Source organism: Eublepharis macularius, chromosome 10 (assembly GCF_028583425.1).
Source record: "Eublepharis macularius isolate TG4126 chromosome 10, MPM_Emac_v1.0, whole genome shotgun sequence".
Classification (NCBI taxonomy): Eukaryota; Metazoa; Chordata; class Lepidosauria; order Squamata; family Eublepharidae; genus Eublepharis; species Eublepharis macularius.
In genome coordinates, this window is record NC_072799.1 from 63200269 (window position 1) to 63224702 (window position 24434).

Genomic DNA, 24434 nt, shown 5'->3' on the forward strand with positions numbered 1-24434 from the left:
CAAAGTTCCAACTTGATCTGGAACCCTTCATGCTCCTTCTCGATCAAGGGACCTATTCACTGTGGAGCCTATTAACACATTATCCAGCTCACAAAAACTTTGGAGTAGCAACTCAACCACCTGGTGAACATATGACCACACATCTGCACCTGATGAAGTCATAAGAAGTGGGAAACTTTCCTCACAGTGAAGACAGCCACTGGAAACAACCTACTTGCACCTAATATAATGTTAAATAGTTGTTATGCAGAGTGATCATAAGGGGGCTGCCCCTTTGCAAAGGATAAGCGCTAGGGCACGGGTCTCCAATCTTTCTGAGCCTGCAGGCACCTTCAGAATTCTGGCTGCTGCAGAAGGCGAAGCCAACCAAAAAATGGCTGCCACAGGAAGCAAAGCCAACTACAAAATGTCAGGGAATTATGCATAACTTAACAGTAATGCTTCAACATTTCAGACAGAAGATCTGTTTAACAGGATGCCTTTTAAAACTGTTTTAAAATATTATCTTCAATGCACACAGCTGATCTTCAGTCAAATAGTGACGATGCTTAGCTGTGGTGACAGCATCTGCCAAAGAAACATTTTTAAAGATCTGCAAAACCAGTCAGATTTCCAATGGCCAAGCAGAAGCCCTACTGGACTTAAGCTCCATCTGGCCCCACCCCCTTTCTAAAAACATGTGGCAAGTGCAGAGAAAAGGGTCAGCAGTAACATAGCACCCATGGACATGATGTTAGGGACCTGTGTGCTAAGCCAATCTATCCAAACCAAATCTAAAGTACCTCAGATGAAGACTTTAGATTGGAAAAAGGATTATCAACTGTGGTGTGGGAAATTCCTGGAGATTTGGCTGTGGCGCTTGGGAGGACGGCATTTGAGGAGGGAAAAGATCTCAGCATGGATGTGATACAGTCCACCCTAGAAAGCTTCCATTTCCTCCAATCTCTGTAGTCAGGAGATCTGTTGTAATTCCAAAAGGACTGTAGGCATCACTATAAGGTTCATAACCCTGGTTTAGGATGTTAAAGAAATATTACTGCTATGCTTAGAAAACTTGCCCTCTGACTGTAGCATGTGCCTGCCTAATTCCAATGGTGCCATCCTAAATAGAAGTACATCTTCTCAACCTGTGCCCACCCTTCTAAACCCACTGACTTCAACAGGCTTAGAAGTGTGCCATTCTATTTAACTGTTAGATTCCAAGCATTGTTAAAAGGCTGTCATGCAAGATCTGATTTTAGATCCACAGCTTTTCCAAATTAAATTGGCACACGTCAGCTGCTATTAATGCTAGAAAGGAAAAAAGATGGACCAAGTCAAAGAGGGTGTCCATCTTGTTTTTCCTTTTCAGGAAAAACAACAGTATGGGAGAATGATAGCTTTCAATGGCAAAACTGTGAGCAGAAGAGTCCATGACCTGATCCACATTTAGGATCTGTTGTTAGGATTCAGTCACGGAGCACCTACTGTCATGTCCATTTGGGCCCTTAATGTCCTTGCACGTATACAAAGAGGATCAAACAGAAACCCATTAATTTCATCATTTCCCTTTTACCTCCCTGTCTGATACAATTTTGTAATGCAAAAGCCATGGGGTCAACATGACTGGAGGATTTGGATTATTCTCCTATATAGCATAAATAATCTCTATAGCTGCAAACCAATATATTTTCAGTCTTTCAGAAAGCAACTAGTATGCACTTAAGAACAAGGCACAATGGAAATAAACTAAAGTTTTAAATTCAAAATGAGTATACCCTGGAAGGAACACAGAATTCCATACTGGCATTTAGGAGTCTTAGGAATGAACAGACAAAGCTGTTTGTTAGAATTGTATGAACGAAAGTTTGACAAGAACAAAGAGTATGTCTTTCAGATAACCAAAAATGGTTTCTTACTAGTCTGACAGGTATTAATAACAGAACAACCTTAAGCTCAATGGTATCTAATAGAAAATATAACTCTCTTATCACAAAAACACACATCAACCCACAAAGAAATCCCATAGAAATTCTCCAGTTCATAATGTCCACAAAATTGGCACAAGCAGAAAAGAAAAGGGTATAATTCCAAATGCACCTTCAGGTAAGGAGTACTTTCATTAAAGCAATACACACAGCCACACACACCCGCACACACACACACACACATGCCTTATACTGAATTAGATCATCAGTGGATCGAACAGTAGCAAATATGCACAGAAGTAACATAGAGCCAAGCTACAAGTGACTTTTTTCATGCATAGAACACTTGATCATTTTTGCAAGTTTTCCTGAGCACTGAAGTCCCAGTGTCCTTCCCCTCTCTGTTAGATTCACTGCCTGAAGAGCCAGAGAAAGCCAGCTGCAGCAGCAGCTTTTGCAAATCCAGAGCAGCTCCCCGGGAGCAAGACGCTCAGGGAGAAAGTTGCAGCTGCCCGCTGCCCCCAAAGATTGTTGAGAGCGGGCTCGTGACTGGAGGAATGATTTGCAAAAGCTGCTGCTGCAGCCGGCTTTCTCTGGCTCTTCAGGCAGTGATTCTAACAGAGAGGGGAAGGACACTGGGACTTCAGTTCCCAGGAAGACTTGCGAAAATGATCAAGTGTTCTATGCGTGAAAAAAGTCACTTGTAGCTTGACTCATAGTGATGTCGGTAATGTAGTTGATGTCACACGCCCTCCCACATCCCCATCCCCACCCCACAATTCTCCTGCCGGTTACCACCTGGAGGGGATTGAACTTGGAGATGCTGGGGATTTAACCTGGAACATTGATTGATTGATTGATTGATTGATTGATTGATTGATTGATTGATTGATTGATTGATTGATTGATTGATTGATTGATTGATTGATTGGATTTTTAGCCCACCCTCCCTGCAAGCAGGCTCAGGGCGAGTTATAATCATAAATTAATTTCAACAAAACCAGTAAAATACAACTCAGTACCAACATGGATTTCAACATTCCAGGTGGCGCACCTTCTTCATGACAAGCAGGTGCTCTACCACTGAGCCACAACCCTGCCCCAGTTGAGATGGAGGTAGGGAATGAATTGATAATTGAACATTTTTTGTGAGCTTTATCACAAGAGGTTTGCATAAAAGCTGACAAATGAGCCTATCCATTACACATAGGAGAGAGGAATTAGCTTCTGAATATGAACAAGCATTTAACATGACTGAGATGGACATTGTCCCACACCAGGTCTGAATGGGCAAAGTGGTTCATCCAAATGGAAGAATTCATGACGCCCTAATTATTATTGTATCGTATATCAAAAATGCCCCTGTCGTTGTTGGTTCTCTTGATTAGAACGTTCCGGATTCTGGGGCAGTGAATAAAAACAAAATACAGACAAAACACAGTTGAGAAAACAAAACCTTAATTTCCATAACCTTGATATACCTGAAAAGGGCAATCTCCTCCACTGCCCCACCCAATTAGACACTGGAGGACCGGAGTAAGAAGAGGTTTAGATTTATTTTGTTGTTGCAACAGTGGGAGGGAACCAGGTCTTAGAAGCTCCAAAAATTGTTTCCCTCTTGCTCCTCCCTTGAGCAGCAGACTTTTTATAGCAATTATGACAGCACAATATCATTGTACCTAATTACAAAATGATTCGTTCATAGTATATGTCGCAGTTAAAAATTTCAGTATGCGTGTCACCTTTTAAGTGCAAAGTCAGCTCATATCACATTTGTGCATGTGTGACACTACAGAATAAGCCATTGTCTAAATATGAGAGTATGTTACCTTTTCAAGTATTCCTTTCTGCCTGGATGTATCTGGCAAACACACAACACTATTATACCATTATCTTCTGAGAAAAAGCTCTGAATTCTTGCTTTCGGTACTCGATGTAACTAACCACAGCTTCTCAGAGTTACTAAGCAATTATGAACTGCTTAGAGCAAACACATTTAAAAAATCACTGCTTGTATTAGGTCTATCAGCAGACAATTAATTATTATTATAACTGAGCTTGGCCATAGTATCAACCTTGATGGGCAAATTCATGTTAAATTTTGTCACACTTCTCACTACTGAAAAAAGTTACCTGCCAACATGAACCAAATGGTCTCTGTTACGGTAACTTCTATAACATCTTAAGCAGCAAAGTCTTCCTGTGATAGGCAGCTTGTCTACAGGCTGGGGGTAGGGGAAAGAGAAGCAAAGGCTCCCCTCTTTCAATTGGCAGCCAGACTGCCTACTTTGAAAAGGATGGAGGAAAATGCTTTGCTTGCATATCTTGCCTGGATGCAAGAAATGGTGATGGTACAAAGGCCCAGATTTGTCCTCTGCAGACAGGAACTCCATCTGCTCTGCAATCTTGGAGATGGGGGATTCAGGCAGAGCCTCCTGGTTCTTCCATGACAGAGCAAATTAAGTAAGTACACACATGAAACATGTGAGAAATGAATGGTGACAGCTCTTCTTGCCTAAACACTCCATTTTTCATTTTTTTGAGAAATTGAGGAAGTTGAGGAAAGAAGGAAGCTGAGGAAGGAAGTTGAGAAGGAAGCAGGGTCGGCGCCACCACTGAGGCAGTAAGGCAGGCGCCACAGGAGCAGAGGCGCCAAAGGGGACACCGGAGGGGGTGCTGGGGATGGAGGTGTGTGCCACAGAGCTGGTGTGCCTGGCCTGCAGCTGCTGCAGCCGGCCAGCCCCGCGCCGCCGCCACCACCGCCACCACCACCACCACCAACACACGCCCCCAGCCGGGTGCAGTAGCCACGGGCCAGGCATGGCAGGCATCCAAGGTGGCATGCGGAACCTCCCCAGCCACCCACTGTGCCCGACTAGGAGAGCGGACAGCCTCTGTGCGCCATCCCAGCCACCCGCCGGCCAATGGGGCTGGCTTGCTGCATGATGATATCATAACACAGTGACTTCATCACACAGTCCGGGGGGCACGCACGCACACATAGGGGCAGCTGTGGGTGCCAGAAACCCTGGCGCTGCCCCTGGAAGGAAGGAAAAACTCATTCATACCTCTCTGAGCCACACTACATGAGAATTTTAGGGAATAATCCTAAACAGGTCTACCCATAATGGAGTCCTATGTTATTCAGTGTACCTTACTCCCAGGAAAGTGTACATAGGAAAGAAATATACTATAGAACTGAGATGCTTTTTTCTATCTGCCTAAAATTTGGATCCCTTATTTGAGGGCTATCGTGCTTGTGAATTTCATCCCACTTGCAGAAAGGGGGATGGGAATTTCACCCAGGAATGCATTTCCCATTGAAGCCGTTTTTCCATGCCCTTATCAGGAAGGAACAGTTTTATGCAGGTTTTATATCTTTTATTTAAATGTGAACTAATTTTTTTAATCATCTTATTTGGAGGGCTGCTTCTGGGCATTTGGAATCTTATTTAAGAATACGAATAAATGAAGAATATTCAAATCCTTATATACATGTGGAAAGTTTACAATTTTTTTTTAGGTTGACAGAAGTAGATACTTATAAAAAAATAGCTGAAGACGCTATAAGATTGCTTGATGGATCTGACACAGAAGCCAAATTCTGGTAAAGATCAAGCACTACTGTGGATTCTCTGAGATGCCTTTCAGAGATAGCAACCTGTTGCATCAGATAAAAGGTACTGCAATGCCTTTTTCCTTACTGCTGCTGTTGAGTAACGAGGCTCTTTCACCAGATGCGGTACATTTTTCCCAGAGGAAAAGAAAACCATACGGGTATGTTAACCTTTGCCCTTTGAACAAAAATGCTTTACCAGTTATCCCAGAAAATTTTCAGAAATAGAAACATCTGAGCTTTTAAATTCATTTAATTTTAATAATGGAACAACCTCATACACTGTTGTCATTGGATCATTACGGGATTTGCAGACAGTAGCTCATGAATGCAAACAAGATAATCATACAAGTGCTGATAGCAAGTAGCCCATTCCCAGTCGCCACCAAAATACGGATGGGCACATGCATATTCAACAGAATGCAAATATTGACTTTTCTGGTAGGAACTCAATCAGATCACTAACATGGCTGATGGGAGACTGTGATCCCCTTGTGTGGGGAAAAAATACTGACCTTCATGCCCTGTATGGCTAGCATATATTCTGCTTGCATTTATGATTCTCCTAACCTTTAAACAGTTGCCACAATTGGAAGAATGAAGTAGACATCTGGAAAAGGGCAGTCTCTGCTAGTACAAGAAAGGCTTGAAAGAAAGTAAACAGATTTCATGTCTCATAATGTCTCTCTCGAGATGCACAACTAGGGAGAGTGGCAGGTTGCAACTGGCTGTTCAGAACAGCAAAGCCAGCAAATGAGAACTTTCTTCTTCCACGATAAGTAAAAGTAATGATTAAAAGGTCACCAGAGTGTATACCCACTGATCAAGGCAGACAGCAAACAGACTGGCTCGTGCAAATGCATTCAAGAAGGCAACATTTTCATACAGTCACTAACAGGGCCTGCATGCCAGAAGCGGGGTTGCCGCTCTTTACAGTGTGCTTTCTCAAAGTTGGGACTTTAATGGTAGCAGAGCTATTAGGACGGTGAGGATTCCAAAGCTGTCAAAAGTAAATCTAGAGGAATATAGTTCAACGCAGAAGTGCATTTTCTGTACACCTCCAAAGCCTACCTTATCCAATATTCACAAACAAACAATAACACCTATGGTTTGGAAGATTTTACATTATTTATTACCTTTCAGCAAGTATCAACAATGCTTAGAGAGTAAAATGTTTACATGTTAGTCTGAAATATGGGCAGGAAGACTTACCCCTGGAACTTGTAATATTTTCCTGAAACATCAACTACTAAAATTTTATCCTCCTCCCAACCTTCAAGGAGCTCAAAGTGGTACACATGGTCATGCTGCCACCACTACCCTTTGGCTGAAAGATCCAAATCATCCAGTAAATTCATGGCTGAGTAGGGATAGGCACCACTGCTTGCCGCTGCACAGCAACCCTGGTCTTACTTCAAGGTCTCCATACTAATAATTCCATAACTCTACTCTATTTTCAAGATCTGAAGGGATTGGGATTACTTGGCCTTCTAAGTCAGGGCAAAAGTTGTGTGTCTGTGGTCTCCCATCCATGTTCAAATCACACATCACTCTAACTCAGAACCCAGTCAAAAGTCATTTTTTGTGCTACAACCTGTACAATGAGTTTAGGGATGTCCTCCCCATTCCTTCTAAGGGCCAAGCTACAAGTGACAAATGACACAGGTTGGACACTTGTCAGTGTCCCTCGAGTTTTGATGGGAAATGTAGGCATCCTGGTCTTGCAGCTTGGCTCTCTGACTGCTGTCCAATGGACTTTTCAACTGTCGCTTGTCCAACATTCCGCCAAGCTGCCTACATTTCCCATCAAAACTTGAGGGAAGCTGACAAGTGTCCAACCTGTGTCATTTTTCACTTGTAGTTTGGCCCTCAAGCACTCCACCTATGTTTCTGTTTGTGCCTGAAGTGTTCACTGCAACCAATAAAATGAGTGAGAAACATCTTTTGGGTTGAATTCCATATATAATGACAGCCTTGATGCTCAAAAGAGATGGATAGTTTAGGTTTTTACAATCTTCTCACAGTACTTCCAATTTCTGCACTTACAAACAAAGAAATATGTTTCTTATTAATTGTTTGAACCGAGAGCTTCTTTTCTTTCTTTTTTTTACCTCTGCTAGGTTCAAGCATTAGACTATATGAAGTATTGTAGATGTATTGATCCTATTCCCCATAAGAAATAAAAATGAGAAATTAATTCCAGCCAACATTCATATTAAATACCCATGAGTTAAGAGAAACAGTTCGTAATGTATCAATGTGGGGAAGGGGAGCAGCTATCCGGGGGGGGGGGGGGAGTTGAAAGTCTCAGTATGACCATCCAGGCCCTTAGGCATATTAAACAGACTTTCTGCATTGTGGCTGAAATTTATAGCTGAAATGCAATTCTCCTTCCCCTTGTTCCCTCTTCATTGATGATTCCAGTGACATCGTATACATTTTTACACCTTGAAAACAGTCTTACCTTTTAAAAATGATTTATCGGAAGGATAAATAAGCAGGGGGATTGCTTCAGACCAAAAACTCTTCCAATAGCACAGGAATCATTTTGGTGCTGAAGCCACAAGCATCGATATGAAACTGCATATTGATGAGCCTTATAATTGGTTGTGATCTTGCCAAATCAGATTAACCAGTTCCCCACTCTCTGCCCTGACACCCATTTCAGGTTGGAACAGTTAGAAATCGTAGGAAATGGAATATGCTTTGGCAGGCAGCCACATCCTTTGGTGGCTTGGCACTAGTTGGTCAAGCAGCAGGGCTACTAGGACATAATGGAGCGGAGACTCCTTGGTCCACATTTTAAGAGATAAAAAGGAGGTCCAATCCAGGAGAAAGTGCACATTGTGCCATTACATTTAGATTACAGGTTATTATTTTCCTTCCATGTGGGCTTCATTAAAGGCCAAATGACACAATCCACTTTTAATGAGTTGAGTATGGGTTCCCTGGACCCAATTGTCTTCCATTGAAATCACACAGCAGCTGCACAGAGCATCACATGTAAGTGTGCAGGACCCGTTTAGTTCAGGACAGCATCACAGAGGGGGGAGGGACTTCTTGCTCTCCACCCCACTCATTTTTTTCCTGCCCAAATGGCCTTGGTAGGCAGTTATGGGCATAACTTTGGAGATGCACGTGCTTGGAATACTCCATCTATAACGCCAACATTATGCAAAATTGGTTTAGGTCCAGGGAACCTAGACTCAGGGCCAAGCTACAAGTGACAAATGACACTTGAACAACAAGTGGATCGAGTGGAGAGCAAGTGGAGGGCAAGTAAACAGGGAGGAATACACTTGCCGTTCAAGTGTCATTCGTCACTTGTAGTTTGGCCCACAGACCTAAGCTACAAGTGATGCCAGACTCATTTTTTTAGCATGTAGGGGATGCATGTAGTTGAAAACAGTGTTATATCCCTAGCACAAGGAGGCAGGGGAGGGAAACAGCTTTTCAAAAACAGTTTTCAAAGACAGAGCCACGCGTGACAGCTGGGGACAAGGATCTTTAAAATTGTTTTCTTGTAACTGCAATGGACATAGGAATGCAGGACTCTGTCCCTAGCACAAGAAGGTAGGGAAGGGGAAGAGCTGGTAGTTCAGCTCTCCATTGAGATTGCAAGAAAACAACTGCAAAGTTCCTCTCCCCCAGCAATCCCCCACCGTTGTGGCTTTCAAAACTGTCTTTGAAAAGCCCTTCCTCTCCCCTGCCTCCCCATGCTAAAAATATAACACTGTTTTCAACTTCAGTTCCCAGGTAAAATTGTGTCTCGAACATGTTAAAAAACACGAGCCTGTAGCTTGTAGCTCTCAATTACACATATTTTAGCTATCAATTAGTTACATATATTGTATACTTTGGCTCTATGAGTCCAATCGATGGGATGATTTTTCACCATGTCCCGACTAACAAAAATGTTTGGGTTTTTTGTCTCGCACCAAACGGCTTTCTTTTGTTCAGCTTGCTTGACTCACATGGAAGTACTGTTTTGCTGTTCATATGATCCTCACTGTAGGTACAACTGGAATTTACAAAGTACATTTTAGAATTGTTTTAGAATGTGGGACAGCAATATAATCTCACCTTAAAAACCTATTCCAAATTTGCAAGTCACAAATATTATGCAGGCAATTTCCTTAGCTATTTAGATCAGTTTCTAAGATCTGAACTATAAATTCAGAAGCATCTTCCCAAGAAACCACACCACAATAAATTGTTTACAGGGAAATTTATGGTACACTTCCTGATGCTTATGATCACTGAACACTGAAAAATTCCAGCAATAGGAAAGGTGGAATGTTTTCTATTGGGTAGTAGACAAAGCAAAAGATTAATAGCTCTGCTTCTCAAAAGCAACACTGAAAATCTTTTTGCAGGGGATTAGGAAAAATATGGTTCTCAAGAACTGCCTGCCACAGGGTCCGATCAACTCAGAGATTAGCTTTAGGTGCAAAGTATCAGAAGGATGAAATGTTAATGCTTGAGCTTGAAAAAATGGTGTGTACCCAGAATAGCTTACAAATCCCTGTGCGTTGGGGGCTGGAACAAATCACATTTGCCCCTGTACTACCAAGTTACTAGAGAAGCTGATTCAGTAATATTTGTATCCTCTACAACAACCTGGATCTCTTGTTCCATACACGACTAACTATACTGATGCTTCTACTGAGCTTCCTGGAGGAAAAAAATAAATAAAAAATAACAGTTGCTAGGCATGCCTTAGAAATAAAGTTATATAAACTAATTTTTATGCATATCAATATTATATATTTTGCCCTGACCTGGATAGCCCAGTTGAACCTGATCTCTTCAGATCTCAGAAGCTAAGTTTGGTTAGTAATTGGATGGGAGACCTGCAACAAAGACCAGAGTTGCAGAAGCAGGCAATGGCAAACCACCTCTGTTAGTCCCTTGCTATGAAAACCCCACCAGGGGTCACCATAAGGCAGCTATGACTTGATGGCACTCTCGACCATCACCACCAGGTATTTTAATCAATGGGATGTTCTTCCTGATTCTGATTCTGAAGGATTTTCTCATTCATGTTGATTAAAGAATCAAATCTGCATATCCATTCAGTTACGTGCATGTGCCCCCTCTGAAGAGAACTGGAAGAGCTCCTATATCCAGACACAAGCAATGGTTATGCATCAAGAAAACCATATTTGGCCCTGAGATGCTAGACTGCTCTAAACTACCCATAATTGCACAGTCCTTGAGGCTGCATGTTTTCTCTTTTTCAAAGATTATATAGCAACTACACAATCATTTCAAATTCAATTATTTCAGCAGCTTGTCCATGAAATCTTGTTGGGAGTTTCTATTGTAAAACTGAAATATCTTTCATGATAGTTTTGAATGGTTCACTATCCACACAAATTACAGAGTGTTATATTAGCAATCTGCCGAAATAATTGAAGCTTGCTAGGGGAGACGCAACCATAATAAATCCCCCTAAAATACTGGATAATTTCAAGGATGTTTATTAATATTTTCACAGTTAAAGCAATGAACTTCATTTGTACTGAACACCATAAAGCAAATATATCACAGCTTATCATTTATAAAGAGACTCTAAGTTAATACTGCATTCAATTTACTATCCTTTCCATCTATAGAAAACTATTAGAAGTCTTATTTCTGCAGTGGAATTAAAGTGTGCTAAAAAAACTCTAGAGGGTATGCTTAAGGAGGGTTTTATTAGAAACATTTAACTATATTCCCTTTGAGTTTTATCGTTCTATACCAGCTCTGCCAATTTTATTTACTTTCTTGTAATTTTGGCTATGGATACCTCTTTTGTTTTCAGGTGTTTGATGACTTAATTATAAGTAGTAGCAGGAATTCTTCATTGTTTGTGAGGGGAGAAGGTCAACAAATTGCTAATTAGATCATATTGCAAGCTACATAAACGAACCTCCAGGGATCAAAATTATGATAGCAGAATATTATTTTTATAGGTTTTCCCCATTTGTAGTGCGTTTTAGTGGGCAATTATCCCTAAAGATATAAAAACAAAACTTCTCGTATAAGGAGGGGGGGGAATCAATGTGTATACTAATTAGGACCTCCTTAGCATATGTCATAAGAATGGATTTTGTGCTATTTTTAAGTACATGCCCCAGCCCTCTAGCCTGTGAAATTTTATTCCAGATATATACAATGTCACATATGGAAACCAGGTAAAAATTCATAGCCTGTCAGTGCAACAAAGACATACCCTTTTAGGGAGATTTCTCTTGCCCTTGACTTTACTCCTCTGGAAGCAATTATGTCAGGGAGGAGGGATTTTTCTGCTGTGGTACGTGTAATGTTTAGCATGATATACAGTGCAGGGAGCATAGCTGCCATGCTGGCTTAGTACAAAGCACAGACTTGGGCCCGTAAACTACAGATATTGGCCAAACTGAATGAGCCATGTTCTAATAATGCATTTACTATTTATTCAAAAGATTTACATGCAATGCCTTTAACCCATGTAAGTTCACAAGATGGCTAACAATAACAGAAATAGAAAAAAAGTAAGTTGCTCTTAAAGAAACAGTTTCTCACAAAGTCTGACATTCTCTCCAGAGACTATCTCAGTTTCCATTTCTAGAAAGCCAAAATGTTGCTATTCAATCAGGCATCCACAGGGCAAAAAATCCCCTTACAAATGAGTTAAAGGGTACTTTAAGTGGCAGGCACAACCATGGGACTCTCAGGCAATGAACTGAAGACCTGGGAGGGCCTGGACTAGGCAGCTGTGGAAATTGCAGTGAGAAGTGGCTAGTGAACTATTAAATGTGAGGTCAATTGAGAAAATTCATTTATACAAGTTTATCAAAGATTTGGAGAGGAATGAAAAAATGACTCGCCAAGAACAAAGGGAAGTTTGTAGCTGGTGACAGCAAGCATTAGCTGGTAATAAATATTCTTTAACTGTGACGCAGATTGTAGGATTTGGCAAGCACTGACCTCAGGCAACAGGCAGGTGGATGTGCAAAGTAAGAAAACAAGGCTTTAGAGTCCGAGCAGTTGCTGTTTTTTGTGCAATTTCTAGTCATTGACAGTCAGTGTCATTTGGGTGTAAGTTGGGTCCTATGTAGTAACCTTCCTTCCCCGCACCAACTTGCATCTGAGCTAGGCTTGCCAAGCCCGGTTTGGGAAATTTCTGGAGATGTGGGATGGAGACTGGGGAGGGAGGCATTTGGGGAGGGAAGGGACCTCAGCAGGGTACAATGCCACAGAGTTCCTTCTCCATAGCAGCCATGAACTTCAAGGGAACTGATCTTTGTTGTCAGGAGATCAGTTATCCCGGGAACTCTCCAGGAACCACTTGGAGGTTGGCAACCCAATGTATCCCAGAGGCTCTCTCTCTCTCTCTCTCACTCACTCACTCACTCACACACACACACACTACCTCATCTACTTGGTTAAACTTTATCTAACCTTTTATAAAGCACTCTACGCTAGTAGGCATCACCATGGCTTGTGTGATCATTCATGACTCCCATTCTGGCAACGTATTAGCCCTTTCTAGTTGTCTTTGTTTACCATGCATACCATGAATCAGTCACACTACCCATGCAATCATCCTGATATGAAAGACTGCCGTTTTGTCTGGAAGGGACAACATACATATTACAGCCCTGATTTTTCAGGATTCTGGTTCATATACACTGAAGCTGAAACTACATGTGCTGCCCCTTTCAGACAAATTGGTGATCTTGTGTAGAACAGAGTTGCCAGGATATGACCTTCACATGACTGTAATAACTGACAAGAGCTATTCAGGAAATGTGAATGCACACCAGGGAGGGGGAGTGAAAAGAGCAAGGAAAGAGGCTCAGCCCTACTTGTGTTCAGTTGAGTTTTCCAAAGGAGCAGTACATGCATCTGGAAGCCCTGGAAAAGCAGCAATACTGTTCATGGGCAGAGAGCCCAAAGCAGAGGGCATATACAATTGTATAGGAATGGGCTCTATTATGACTGGAGGAGGTGCTTCTCCCTCTCTTCCAGTCTCTGGTTCCTTCAGTCAGCCACCAACACTAGGGTTGCCAGTCCTCTCAACCTCCCAGTGGGGGACTGGCTCCCTGCACTTACCTCTTGGGGTGGGGAGTGCGCATGCACAAAGCGTGTGTGCGCTCCAGCAAGCGCAATGCTGTCATTTCCAGGAAGTGATGTCATCACACAGCCCCCTGGGAGTGTGCCCACACTCTGCAAGGGCTCGGATTGGGGCCACTGCGGAGCACAGGAGCACTCCTGCACTCCACAACGGCCCAAAACGGGCCCATTTCAGCCCAAATTGGGCTTGTTTGGGGCCCATTTGGGTGCGGGTCGTGCCTGTTTTGGCCCAGATTGGGGCTGCTGCGGAGCACGGGAGCACTCCTGCACTCCGCAGCAGCCCAAAATGGTTCCAATCCATGCCAAAATGGACCCGAAACGAGCCTGAATGGGCCAAAACGGGCCCTTTGGGCTGCTGCGGAGCACAGGAGTGCTCCCATGCGCTGCAGCGGCCCCAATCCGAGCCTCTGTAGAGCATGGGTGCGCTCCCAGGGGGCTGCTGCACATGGAAGGTGTACGCCCCCCCCCACTGGCCAGGTAAGTGGTGGCAGGGTGTGGGGGCAGGGGATCCTCCACCCCCGCCAGGGGTCTGGCATCCCTAACCAACACTCAAACTGAAAAGGCTTGAACCCTCACCAGCCATTTGGAAAACTGGTGAGCCTCTGTTCATTGGCAAAGTTCTAGCAAATGGCTGAACAGGAGGCCCATGGGTGAGAATGCTGTTGACACAGCTTGACGAAAGGTCTTTATGGTATTACAGTAGAATATAAAATACATCAAGCACAATGATATATAAAAAGAGCAATGCAGGAGGCTCAGCAGCTAATGAAAGAAAGAAACGGGGAAAGTCTAAGGTCTGACTATCCCTTGAGAGTTACCAAACTGTACCTGAGACATCCCTGCTGGATGAGTGTTTGTCATGGGGGGGGGGCAGGGGATCAAGGCAAGCCCCTTCTAGTGCCCCCTTTCTCCTTCCCCCATGAACCATGCACACAAAAGGCTATGCGGCCCCTCTTAAACCCTCTCCCCTCCTTAAGGGGGGAAAGACTAGATCTCCCCCCTCGGGAGTTGAAACCATTCCTCCCTGGCCATGCTGCCGTTCCCTAATGCACATAGGTGCACATCCTCCACAGAGCTTGTTGTATGATAGCACTCAAAAGGCTAGACCAACAAACATTTATCAATCCCTGGATGTCAGCTATAACAAACATCCCAAAGAGAGGGATCAGTTAGAGCAAATGGTGCATTGCCCTGCCAGGCATTTATTTATTTATTTGCATTATTTATAGTCTGCCTGTCTCATTGAGACTCAAGGTGTATTAAACAGTGCAAATAAGTACAGTCAGTTTCAAGGACATTTCAATAAACAGCGTAATAGGATCTAAAATGCAAATTTGTAAAGATTTAAAACCAGCAGAGTTGAAGAAATGCTGAAACAGAGCATAAGGAATTCTAAGGTTGAATCCACATTACCTCTTTTTTCCCGGTTGTTCTCCACATGAAATCCGCATTTCAGAGTGCCGGTCACATTACCCAATCCTCTACACGCATCTCTCTCGGATTTCCATCGAATTACTAGTAGCGGTTTTCTTGCGGGAGTTTCACGATGGACGTGAACGCTTGCGAGCGCAATTTTCGCGCTCCTTTTTTAAACAGCCGTCAATCAAGTCTCCCCTTCCTTTCCTTGCGTTCCCATTGGCCGATTCCACCAGAGATGGCTCATGAGCGATTTCTCCTATATTTCCCCTTTATTTGCTTTCGTTGCTTGGTTCAGCAACATTCGATTTCTCAAAAGCCAAACTTTTTTCTCATTAACATCTTTTTAGTGGCCCAACCACCCGAATATCCTCTTCCCCCCCCTCCTCTTTTAATTTTTTTTTTTAAATTGATCTGTCATAGCGAAATTTCGTAGTGTGTTCCAGCGCAACAAAGATCACATTTAACTGCCGTCCTAACGCCTCCTGCCTCGGCCCATGTATACAGTGCTCTAGAATGATACCACAAACAAGTTTTTAAAATCAGCTGTGTTTCTTGTTCCTTGAGAAATGTCTCTTTTAATTTTTTTGCCTTTTTTAAAACTTAAGTCATCGTGACGCAGTGACGATTGATCAAAATAAAAAGCTTTGGAAGTCCAACCCGGAATTATTTTGTTGGAATGTTATTAAATCGTTTGGTCAGGGTGCGTCTCGTGGCTGGCGCCTGTCACGACCGAAGGTTGAGCACCACGGGGACACTTGGCTAGGGTGCCTTTTCTGGGCGCAATCCTTTTTTTATTCCCACATAACAAAATATCGCTATTCCAAAGATTCATTAAAAAAAAAATTAGAAAAAAAAAGGATCAGAGAATCGAGGGAAGATTTACGTGCCGCAGAGACAGAATAGGAATCAATTGTGTTCCTGGCAAAAATATTAGTAGATAAAGAAATTTTGTCAATCTTGGATTAACGGGGGAAATGCTGTCCAAAAACATGCAGAAAACATTTTGAAAATCGAACACCTTTCTGTTGCTCTTAAAGAAACGCTTCTTATTTCTGGTGACCCAATTTTTTAGTTCCACATTGACATCCATGAACTTAAAATACATTCCCTTGAAATCTTATCTGTATTTCCATTCCTGTTTTGCTGTAAAATTTGGTGTTATGCCTGGGGACACAATGGAGAAAGCATTCTGAAGATACAGTGAATACAGACAGAATGCTAAATTTAAAGTTGTGATGTGGCGTTCTGTGGGTTCTTTGTGGTTCTTCGTGTTTGGAACCCATCTCAAACCTGTGTGCCAACCAGGCTGGAGACTACGACGTTTGGCCCCCCGATTGGAGTGATGAATGGGAAACCTAGGATATCAGCAGAATCATTCTGGACATAATATTCAAAGTGTCGTTCGGCATCCTCCACTTTTAAACAGCTCCTTTTGTTCCACGCCAGTAAAAGAAAAAACACATCTGGATATCCAGCACAGATAGGGGCCCGCCTGTAAATTCTGTTACTTGGCGTCACGTGTGGTTCATTTCCATCACACCCAATCTAAAACACTGGGGACTGATTGATTCAGCACTCCATTCAGAAAATCATGCATTCAATGCCAGTTTCACCCATTGATTTCATCTCCCACATTAATGGACTGTGCTTTTGAGAGGGAAGAACGGGTAACACCAGGAGCGGCACATTCCAGACGAATCAGAATTGGTATTTTTGTATTACGCTGTGCCAACAAATTTCAGCTTGATGTCTCCATGTGATGTGGTGGAACAACCAGTTTCTTGGGCCATTTAAAGTACAGGTCATATCACATTATTTCTCAACATCAGCAATTTAGAGACCAATTATGCCATTGGGGTGATGCTCCTTAAATTGTCAGTGCTTCCCTCGTCTGGAAAACTGAGTCTGGTGACATGATGACAGGGGGGATGCTTGTGAGGTGCTTGTGGAACAGTGTAATCCACCATTTGCCACTTATATACCATGTCCCAAAAAACCTACAATTGTGTCAAGTCAACTGTGGCAATCAGAATGTGACACATGAGACTAAACTTTGGCAGGTAAGGCTAATGAAGTTCGAGGTCACGATAAATACAAACACTTCACGTGTTTGCCGGGGATGCGGGAAATTAGAAAAAAGGGGGTGCAGAGAAAACCTATGATGATGTGGGACATTGCACCAACAGGGGGTGGGCATTGATTGTTATTTGGGAAATCTAGTGGACAGTCCAGAAAGCCATTACACCTATCTTTTTGATGCATAGACATGGACCACGTACAGAGAAAATATCACTGTGACATCATGGAAAATATTTTTTTAATTTAAGGAAAAAATTAAGCAAAAGAGAACCACAAAAAAAATTTTTTTTTTTAAATGAACAGCACAACAATAAACTGTGGGGGAAGGGGAAGAAAACTTGGGTAACTATATACAGTGGTGAGAACAATCAGGGTGCATCCCCAGAGGCAGAGGGACGATGTCTCCTTCTCTCACGGCGCTCCATCACATTGACTCGCCGCCCCAGGCGTGCTAGTCGGTCCTCCACGCTGCTCAACCTCTCTTGCACATTTGAGACTGAATTTGGGAAAGAAAAGTGTCTTTGAGAGACGGCACCCAAAAAAAGGGTGACAGCGCCATTCAGAGCAAAAACTTACTGGATGATCCTAGCCTCTCCTCCATCCTCTCCATGGCCGTGAACAGATCTCCTATCCCTCTGCGTTGGGCTCTTCCTGGGGGAGCAGACCTTCTGCTGGTTGAGGGACCCTCCTCCGACCGTTCCAGTTGGCTTTCCTGTGCACTAGCTTCAGAAATGAAAGGAAGAAATCAAAATCTTGTAAAACGGTTTGGCCACAGCAGTCATAACATCCTGGCTGATCCACTGTGGCATCAACCTCCAGATTCTCTGATTTCATTTCAATGATTACAGAAAAATGGGAACTCTGTTATAGCACCAGCAAATAAAACATCGGAAAGCATTAATTTTTTTTTCTTGCTGTTACAAAGGAGATAAAAAAAGGCTGGCAATTATTTTTTTTCACAGCACACTTTTGAAATCGTGGAAAAGCCTGGTGGGTGGTGATGCTCCGTGCTTGGGGCACCACTGTCATATACAACTTCCCCTCCATCCATGGAAGTGTGGAAGCGAATGTGGTCCCACTCATCCATGGACACATTCTATGAAGGTTGATGGTCAAGTGCACGGTGTGGGAAAGCATCAGTTGCTGGTCTGCCTGATTTTAGGTGGGGAAGAATATATTAGGCAAATACATGCTTACCAGGGGGTGCCTGTTGTGATCCCTGTGCAGGGTCCTCAGAGGAAGCTTGCTCCCCAGCCACCTCAAGCGCCTCCTGCTCCTCGTCTGCTCTTGCCTCCCCCACGGCAGCGGTGGGAGCTCTACCACGGAGAAGGGCTGCAAAGTGAAGAAGAAATGTTGGCACACTCCATCAAACCATTGCAATCGGAACATTCATGACAAAAAGGTGCAACAAAGATAACACCAGCAACTGTGCACCGTGATGAACACAGCGGCTCGACACATGCCACATTCCCAAACTTGGGGTCCCTCACGCCGAGCAGAAAAAAAAAAGGTTTCTTTGTGGGAGAAAAAAAAACCGCTATTGCAATAAAACGGCGTTGTGCGACGATTACGGGGGGTGGGAATGGAATCTCAGCTCTCCCCCCACCATCTAACTTTTTGCCTAGTTTCTCCACATTGACGTGCACTTAACAGCGTTGTTAATTTAAAATTAAATGCTTTTAAGAGGTTCTTACCAGCATGATGACGGGATTGCCAGCTTGGCCTTCCGGCGAGATCCCAGAGGTTCATCATGGACGCAAAGTACGGGGGCTTTCCACTCTGGCGAGGGATCCCCTGCCAGGCTTCCAGCGCCCCGTAGAAGTCCCCCTTCACCCTCTTGAACTTCGATCTGCACTGTTCGGGGGTCCTGCTGTGACCACGGGCACACATCTGCCTCGACAGCTTGTGAAATATAAGCTTCGTGGGCAGATGTGTGCTCCTCATTACACGCGCCGCTTTTCCGGAGCGTGCAACGAGGTCCAGCAGGGTCTCCACCTCTTCATCCCGCCAGAAGACTCCTTTTGCCGCTGCTGCCATACTTGTTCCTAAACGAAATACCGAAAATGTGCTGTTACATAAATAAGCATGCCCTCATAACGGCTCCATAAAGGCGCGGAAAAAAAGGCTGCTGATTGGACGCGCTTGAACAGGATGACCAATCGGTGTTGAGGATTTGATTTCGGCGCCAAATGCTGTTGAATGAACACTATGTTCTCCCACACTCATGGGAAGGCCCTTTCAGGCCAATAATTTTTATTTCTGCTACTTGAGTTCCAGTGAAGCATGAGAAAGCATTGTTAACAAGAACAGGGGTTGATTTCTTATCAACAAATTGGTTCACTTTTCACATCGCATTACAGTCCTTTTAACGAAACATCTTCCTGGCGTGCCAATGCATCCACGAAAATTCGTCATAGCGTTATTTTGTCACATTAAAATTAATTAGGCAAAGGAACGGGTGGTGGCTACAGCGCATGCGCAATTAACGGCTTGGATTTCCGGCGGGAGAACAGTGCTTGGTCGACGGATCACAGTGCAGTGGACTGCCCTCCATTTGCTTTCTTGCAGACGTGGGGAGAGAAGAGCAACCGACACTCTGATCTGCGGACACCATCATAAACAATTGTTTTTTGAAAATGTCGGCCACTGCTCCTGTGGCTCCACGATCAGCGACATGGAGGGAAAAAGAGGTATTGGACCTCCTTTCTTTCTGGGGGGAGGACAAGATACAGGAAGCCCTTAGAAGCTCCCACAGGAACTTAGACAACTTTGAAAAAATTTCCAAAATGATGTCCTCGCGTGGTCATCGGCGCACTGCATTGGAATGCAGGAACAAAACAAAAAGTATGCGGTTGGAGTACAAGCGCGTCATGGCACACAATTCCACTTCTGGAAACGGCCCCATTACATGTCCTTTTTTTCGTGAGCTGGACAGTATTCTAAGAGGGGACGCAAGTGTTAAACCTAAACGGATAGCGCGAAGCATTTCTTTTGCCCAAGGACCCCCGCAGATAAGCGCCCCCAGGGAAGTGATGGAGGGATCGGAGGAACTCTTCTCGCACGACATGCAGACGATAGATGCTGCACCGCTGTGGTGCTCTTCTCCAAATCCCATGGCAGCACGTGAGTGATGGAGCGTTGATTATTCTAGTTCAGAGCTATGATTTTTCTTCCTTTTCACATTTCCCTGTCTATGAAATCGTAACACCTTTATTGATTTCACGTTTATAGCGCAGAACTCGTCATCATCCACCGATGCCAGTGAAGAGGATCTTGACCGCACCATAGATGGACTTGCTGACAAGGGTGAGCATTTTTTTGACAGGTTGCTCCAATGGTGGCCCACCCAAAAACAGTCCCTGGAAAGGCTGAAGACATCTCGAGAGTGGGAACGCCAAGATGAGAGTGCCTGTTTCAGGGGAAAAGAAGGGCACGACCTCAGGTTTGCAAGATATGGGAAAGTCTGTCAGTGATGGGATGGTTTGGAGGTCTGTCAGTTATGGGGATGATGTGACATCATCGGCCACACCGTGGAGGTTGTCTTAGACTTATGGTTTCAAATGGTCAACTGTTCACTCCTGCCCAGCCCATCCATGCAAGCAACACCACGGTTTATCCGTTCTATATTTACCAAAATGCATGGATGGAGTTGGCTCTGGATTCAAATATATTTTTGATCATTCTCCTTTTCATTAATGGATGCCTGACTTGAACTCCAATCTCTACACTCGAAGCATATAAACCCAGTGCCCAGCTTCAGGGACAGATGAACACAGGAATATGAGACCGTGGACGGGTGCATGGACTGGTGCAATTTTCTGTGTGAGACATTCCGGTCCACTAAAAGGCTGAATAAGGGGTAGATGACAGAGGGCACATTCAAAATCTGTTTCAGGTTTCCAGGGCCACCTCTTAGTCATTATAGTGGTGCAAAAAAAAACCAGACGTCCCATTACCGCTCCTATCATCTCTTATATATTGATAGTGGCACAGATACAAATAAGAAAAGAGGACAACGCAGAAGACAGTGCCTGCGAAGTGAATGTTTGAATTGTATTTATCTATATCACATCCCCGTGTTTTTCAAACCAATCACATTTAAAACCTTTTAAATTTCAGAAAACGACACTACAGGTGCAAACGCAATGGAGGACGACGACAGTGATTCAGACCTTCCCCTGGGGCATCGTTCACGCTATAACACGGGTAAGCTTAGTTGATCTGCAGAATCTAAAAGAGTCCAGTTGCACCTATGAGAAGAGACAATTGCAGAGTGGCATAAGCTCTCCTGAATCACGTTATCTTTGTCTGACATATGAAACAGAGCATGGTCAAATATAGAGGGGGGGAGAGAAGTGGAGGAGAGAGCAGAGTCATCTTGGGAGGCCGGAGGGTGCCTCACAATCGTTCCTTTTATGTCACATGTCCAAAATCTCCATTCTTTGTGTGCGACTGTTGGCCTCCAAGGCAGTTGCCCTGTTAGTTTCTGTAAGCCCAACAGCAAGACCATAATATCCCCTTGGCGTGTGACCCTCCTATGGACACAGACCTACCTGCAAGATGAATTAAAAAAACAAAAATTTTGTTCCCAGAAGCCCACGCCAGGTGTCACCGAGCTCACCCAGACCCCACCTGGTGCAATAAAATCTGTCACCTGTTTCACTGTGAACAGCATGCATAGTCCCCATTCTGAACCAAATGGAACGTATGAAATTTTCATGTGTGTTGCAATTCATCGGCCACGCAGGGTGCATAGGTTAGAAAAAAAAAAATTTGGGGACAAACTACGGCTACCTTACAGTCTGCATTGGATTTTCCCAGAACAGTGTAGTGTTCTCCCACTGGTAGCTGAAATTTCCCATTTATCATGTGAGATTTTTGTCAATGTAATTTTTATCGCATTTGTTGGCTGGTTTCTCAGATCTGCAGCGCACATTGAACCGCACCTTGCACCCCTCAATTGATAATGCCAACACTGTTGATGTGATCTGCACTGACATGAATCACGGTTCCAAAAATTAATTCTGAGGGACACCCAGACACCGTCTTGGATCACCTATCCTCTTTAATGGTTGCTCCCACCACATATGTTCTGATGTTGTCAGGATTTCAAGGAAATTCTTGATTTGGCATAACATTGAAAATGGTCAGAATGTGCTCACTGTGGAACATTGCAAGAGCAACGTTGGTCAGCATTGGTGTAAAAGGCAGATCGGGACACAGCACGTCTCCTCGCTATCTAAAGCAGATAAATTGGTCTCTCTCACTAACGCAGTTTTAAACATAATAGCTTTGACTGCTGCCAGTATGTCCTCCATGTTATTTCTGCACAACCCATATGGCAAGTGGCATTGTAAAAGCCTTCCCGTTATGGAAAAACCTTGATGCTTGTGCATGCATGGTTATCAAAAAATGTGCAACACATTGGCCTCGGCGGGGGCGACGGGATGAACTAGGCCAAAATCTGTTATGTGGGTTTTGGAAGTCATGGGGAAGTGCCCAAACTATGAAGCCTGCTGCTGGCCAACCAAAAAACATGTTGCATCCTTTTCTTCAGGCTTAGATTTCTGAATAATGTCTGAGATGTTAACAATTTATTGATCTGTTGCTCCGACTTACATCCACAGCAGACGGGGCAGATAACAGATGCCTAGCAGAAGTTTCACCGGGAACAAGACTATTCCAACTAAGAAACAGGAGACGCAGAAACGCAGCACTCTATGGAGTAGCCGATGATATGATGCGCCGTTCTCGAGAGGAGCACAATGTCCAGGTTTCCCAATGGCGAACGGACAGAGAGATGCTGTGCAGTTGGAAGGCTGATGAGAACAAGATTCAGAGGGAATTCTTGGATCACACTAAAATGGAGAGTGAGAAGTTTGCCGAGGCCTGGAAACAGAACATTTCGGTGATGTCTGATGCTGTGAACACTTTGAAGTCATTGGGACAGATGCTCGCCCAACAGCGTCAAATCATCCCCCCAACACACGATTATGGGCAAACCGCCCTACCTGCCTCACAGGCAACCCCGAAGAAGGCGGCAGCGAGGCGTTCCTGTGTTGGCAAAGCCAGGGAGAGGCTGACGCTTTGAGGAGCTATGTTCTGCGTTGCCCTCCTTATTTGCCACATACCATGGTTTTTGGCAGCAAAATTCATTTGACAGATTCCGTTGCACTGGTGACCCCTTAATGGTCTTTATCTATTGTATTTGAAATAAATGTGTGTTAAGGAGTTGTCGCCCCAGTCATGTATGTCTGTTTTAAAATTCTTAACTTTCTGGGATCAAATGGAATCATCAGGGTATAAGATGATGGCCAATCGTTTCCAATGTTGACTCCCTTTTTTTTTTCAACGCAATCCCCAAAGTTTAGGAATATTTAACATCAGACAATACAATGAAATCACAGTAAGAATCACATTTGTGTTTCTTTGTGTAAGTGGCATCACTCATGTAGTGACCATTCTAAACAGCCTTCCTGCAAAAAGTGAAACGCAGCAGTTACCAATCAAGTGGCGCTTCCCCCCCCCCCCTGATTGCAACATGCGGCTAAGTTGTATCTTTGGGAGGAGCACTTGCAGTCCAAATTGGAAATTTGGGGGGGGGGGCGGATTCCAGACTTGGCCAAAAATACCCTGACAAACTGTGAACGATGTATGCGGGGGACCACTCAGCTGTGTGGGAATGTATTGTCTGCATGTGCCAGGACTTGAATTCACATCCACCGCTTGTCTGACAGCACCCCAATAATCAATAGTCTTTTGAGTTCAGTTAACCAAATTTTTTTTTTATTTACACAGATTAGAGTTGCTGGTTGAGACCATTTCTGTTCCCCTTGGTTTAGCAGCTTTTCGAAGCAGGTTAGCCGATGTCCATCACTTGCCGCACCGAGGGAGGCAACATCAACTTGTAGAATCTAGGCCCATATACTTGGCCAGGGCATCCCTAACCACCTTTCCTTCGGCAAGATGCCTGTGATGGGTGGTCAACTCTTGTCCCTCTCCATGTGAAACAAGTATTGTCTCTGGGGCTGCTCCGCGGCCAGTGATGGGATGTCCCCGGCTTTCACAGAGGTTGTGCAAAACAACACATGCTGTCACCACAGCGATGACGTTGTGCTCCCTAACTTGGAGGCGGTGTGACAGACACCTCCACCTGGCCTTCAGTCTTCCAAAACAACATTCCACCACGTTCCTGGCTCGCGATAGGCGGGTGTCAAACATTTTCTGAGCTTGTGTGGTTGCCGTTCTCCCGTAGGGCTTCATAAGCCACCTACGCATGGGGTAGGCTCCATCGGCAATGACCACCG

At 44.0% G+C, this 24434-nt stretch overlaps 2 protein-coding genes across 2 annotated transcripts in view; one reads left to right on the top strand and one right to left on the bottom strand.

Annotated features, from left to right (window-relative positions):
• The window catches only part of FSTL5 (follistatin like 5), a 578210-nt gene that overhangs the window by 410154 nt on the left and 143622 nt on the right, over window positions 1-24434 (bottom strand). The gene's annotated exons all lie outside the window — the stretch shown is intronic.
• LOC129336912 (zinc finger and SCAN domain-containing protein 29-like) lies at window positions 19581-21468 on the top strand. The gene is made up of 3 exons (XM_054990328.1): window positions 19581-20250; window positions 20359-20433; window positions 21247-21468. The coding sequence occupies exons 1-3, from the start codon at window positions 19764-19766 to the stop codon at window positions 21345-21347; spliced, it is 663 nt and encodes a 220-aa protein (XP_054846303.1). The 5' UTR covers window positions 19581-19763; the 3' UTR covers window positions 21348-21468.

Excerpts from the sequence above, each read along its gene's own strand:
- LOC129336912 (XM_054990328.1), top strand. The coding sequence starts at position 19,764 with ATGTCGGCCACTGCTCCTGTGGCTCCACGATCAGCGACATGGAGGGAA. Across the intron at positions 20,251-20,358 it reads TCCAAATCCCATGGCAGCAC|CGCAGAACTCGTCATCATCC; the intron begins GTGAGTGATGGA and ends TCACGTTTATAG. Across the intron at positions 20,434-21,246 it reads AGATGGACTTGCTGACAAGG|AAAACGACACTACAGGTGCA; the intron begins GTGAGCATTTTT and ends TTTAAATTTCAG.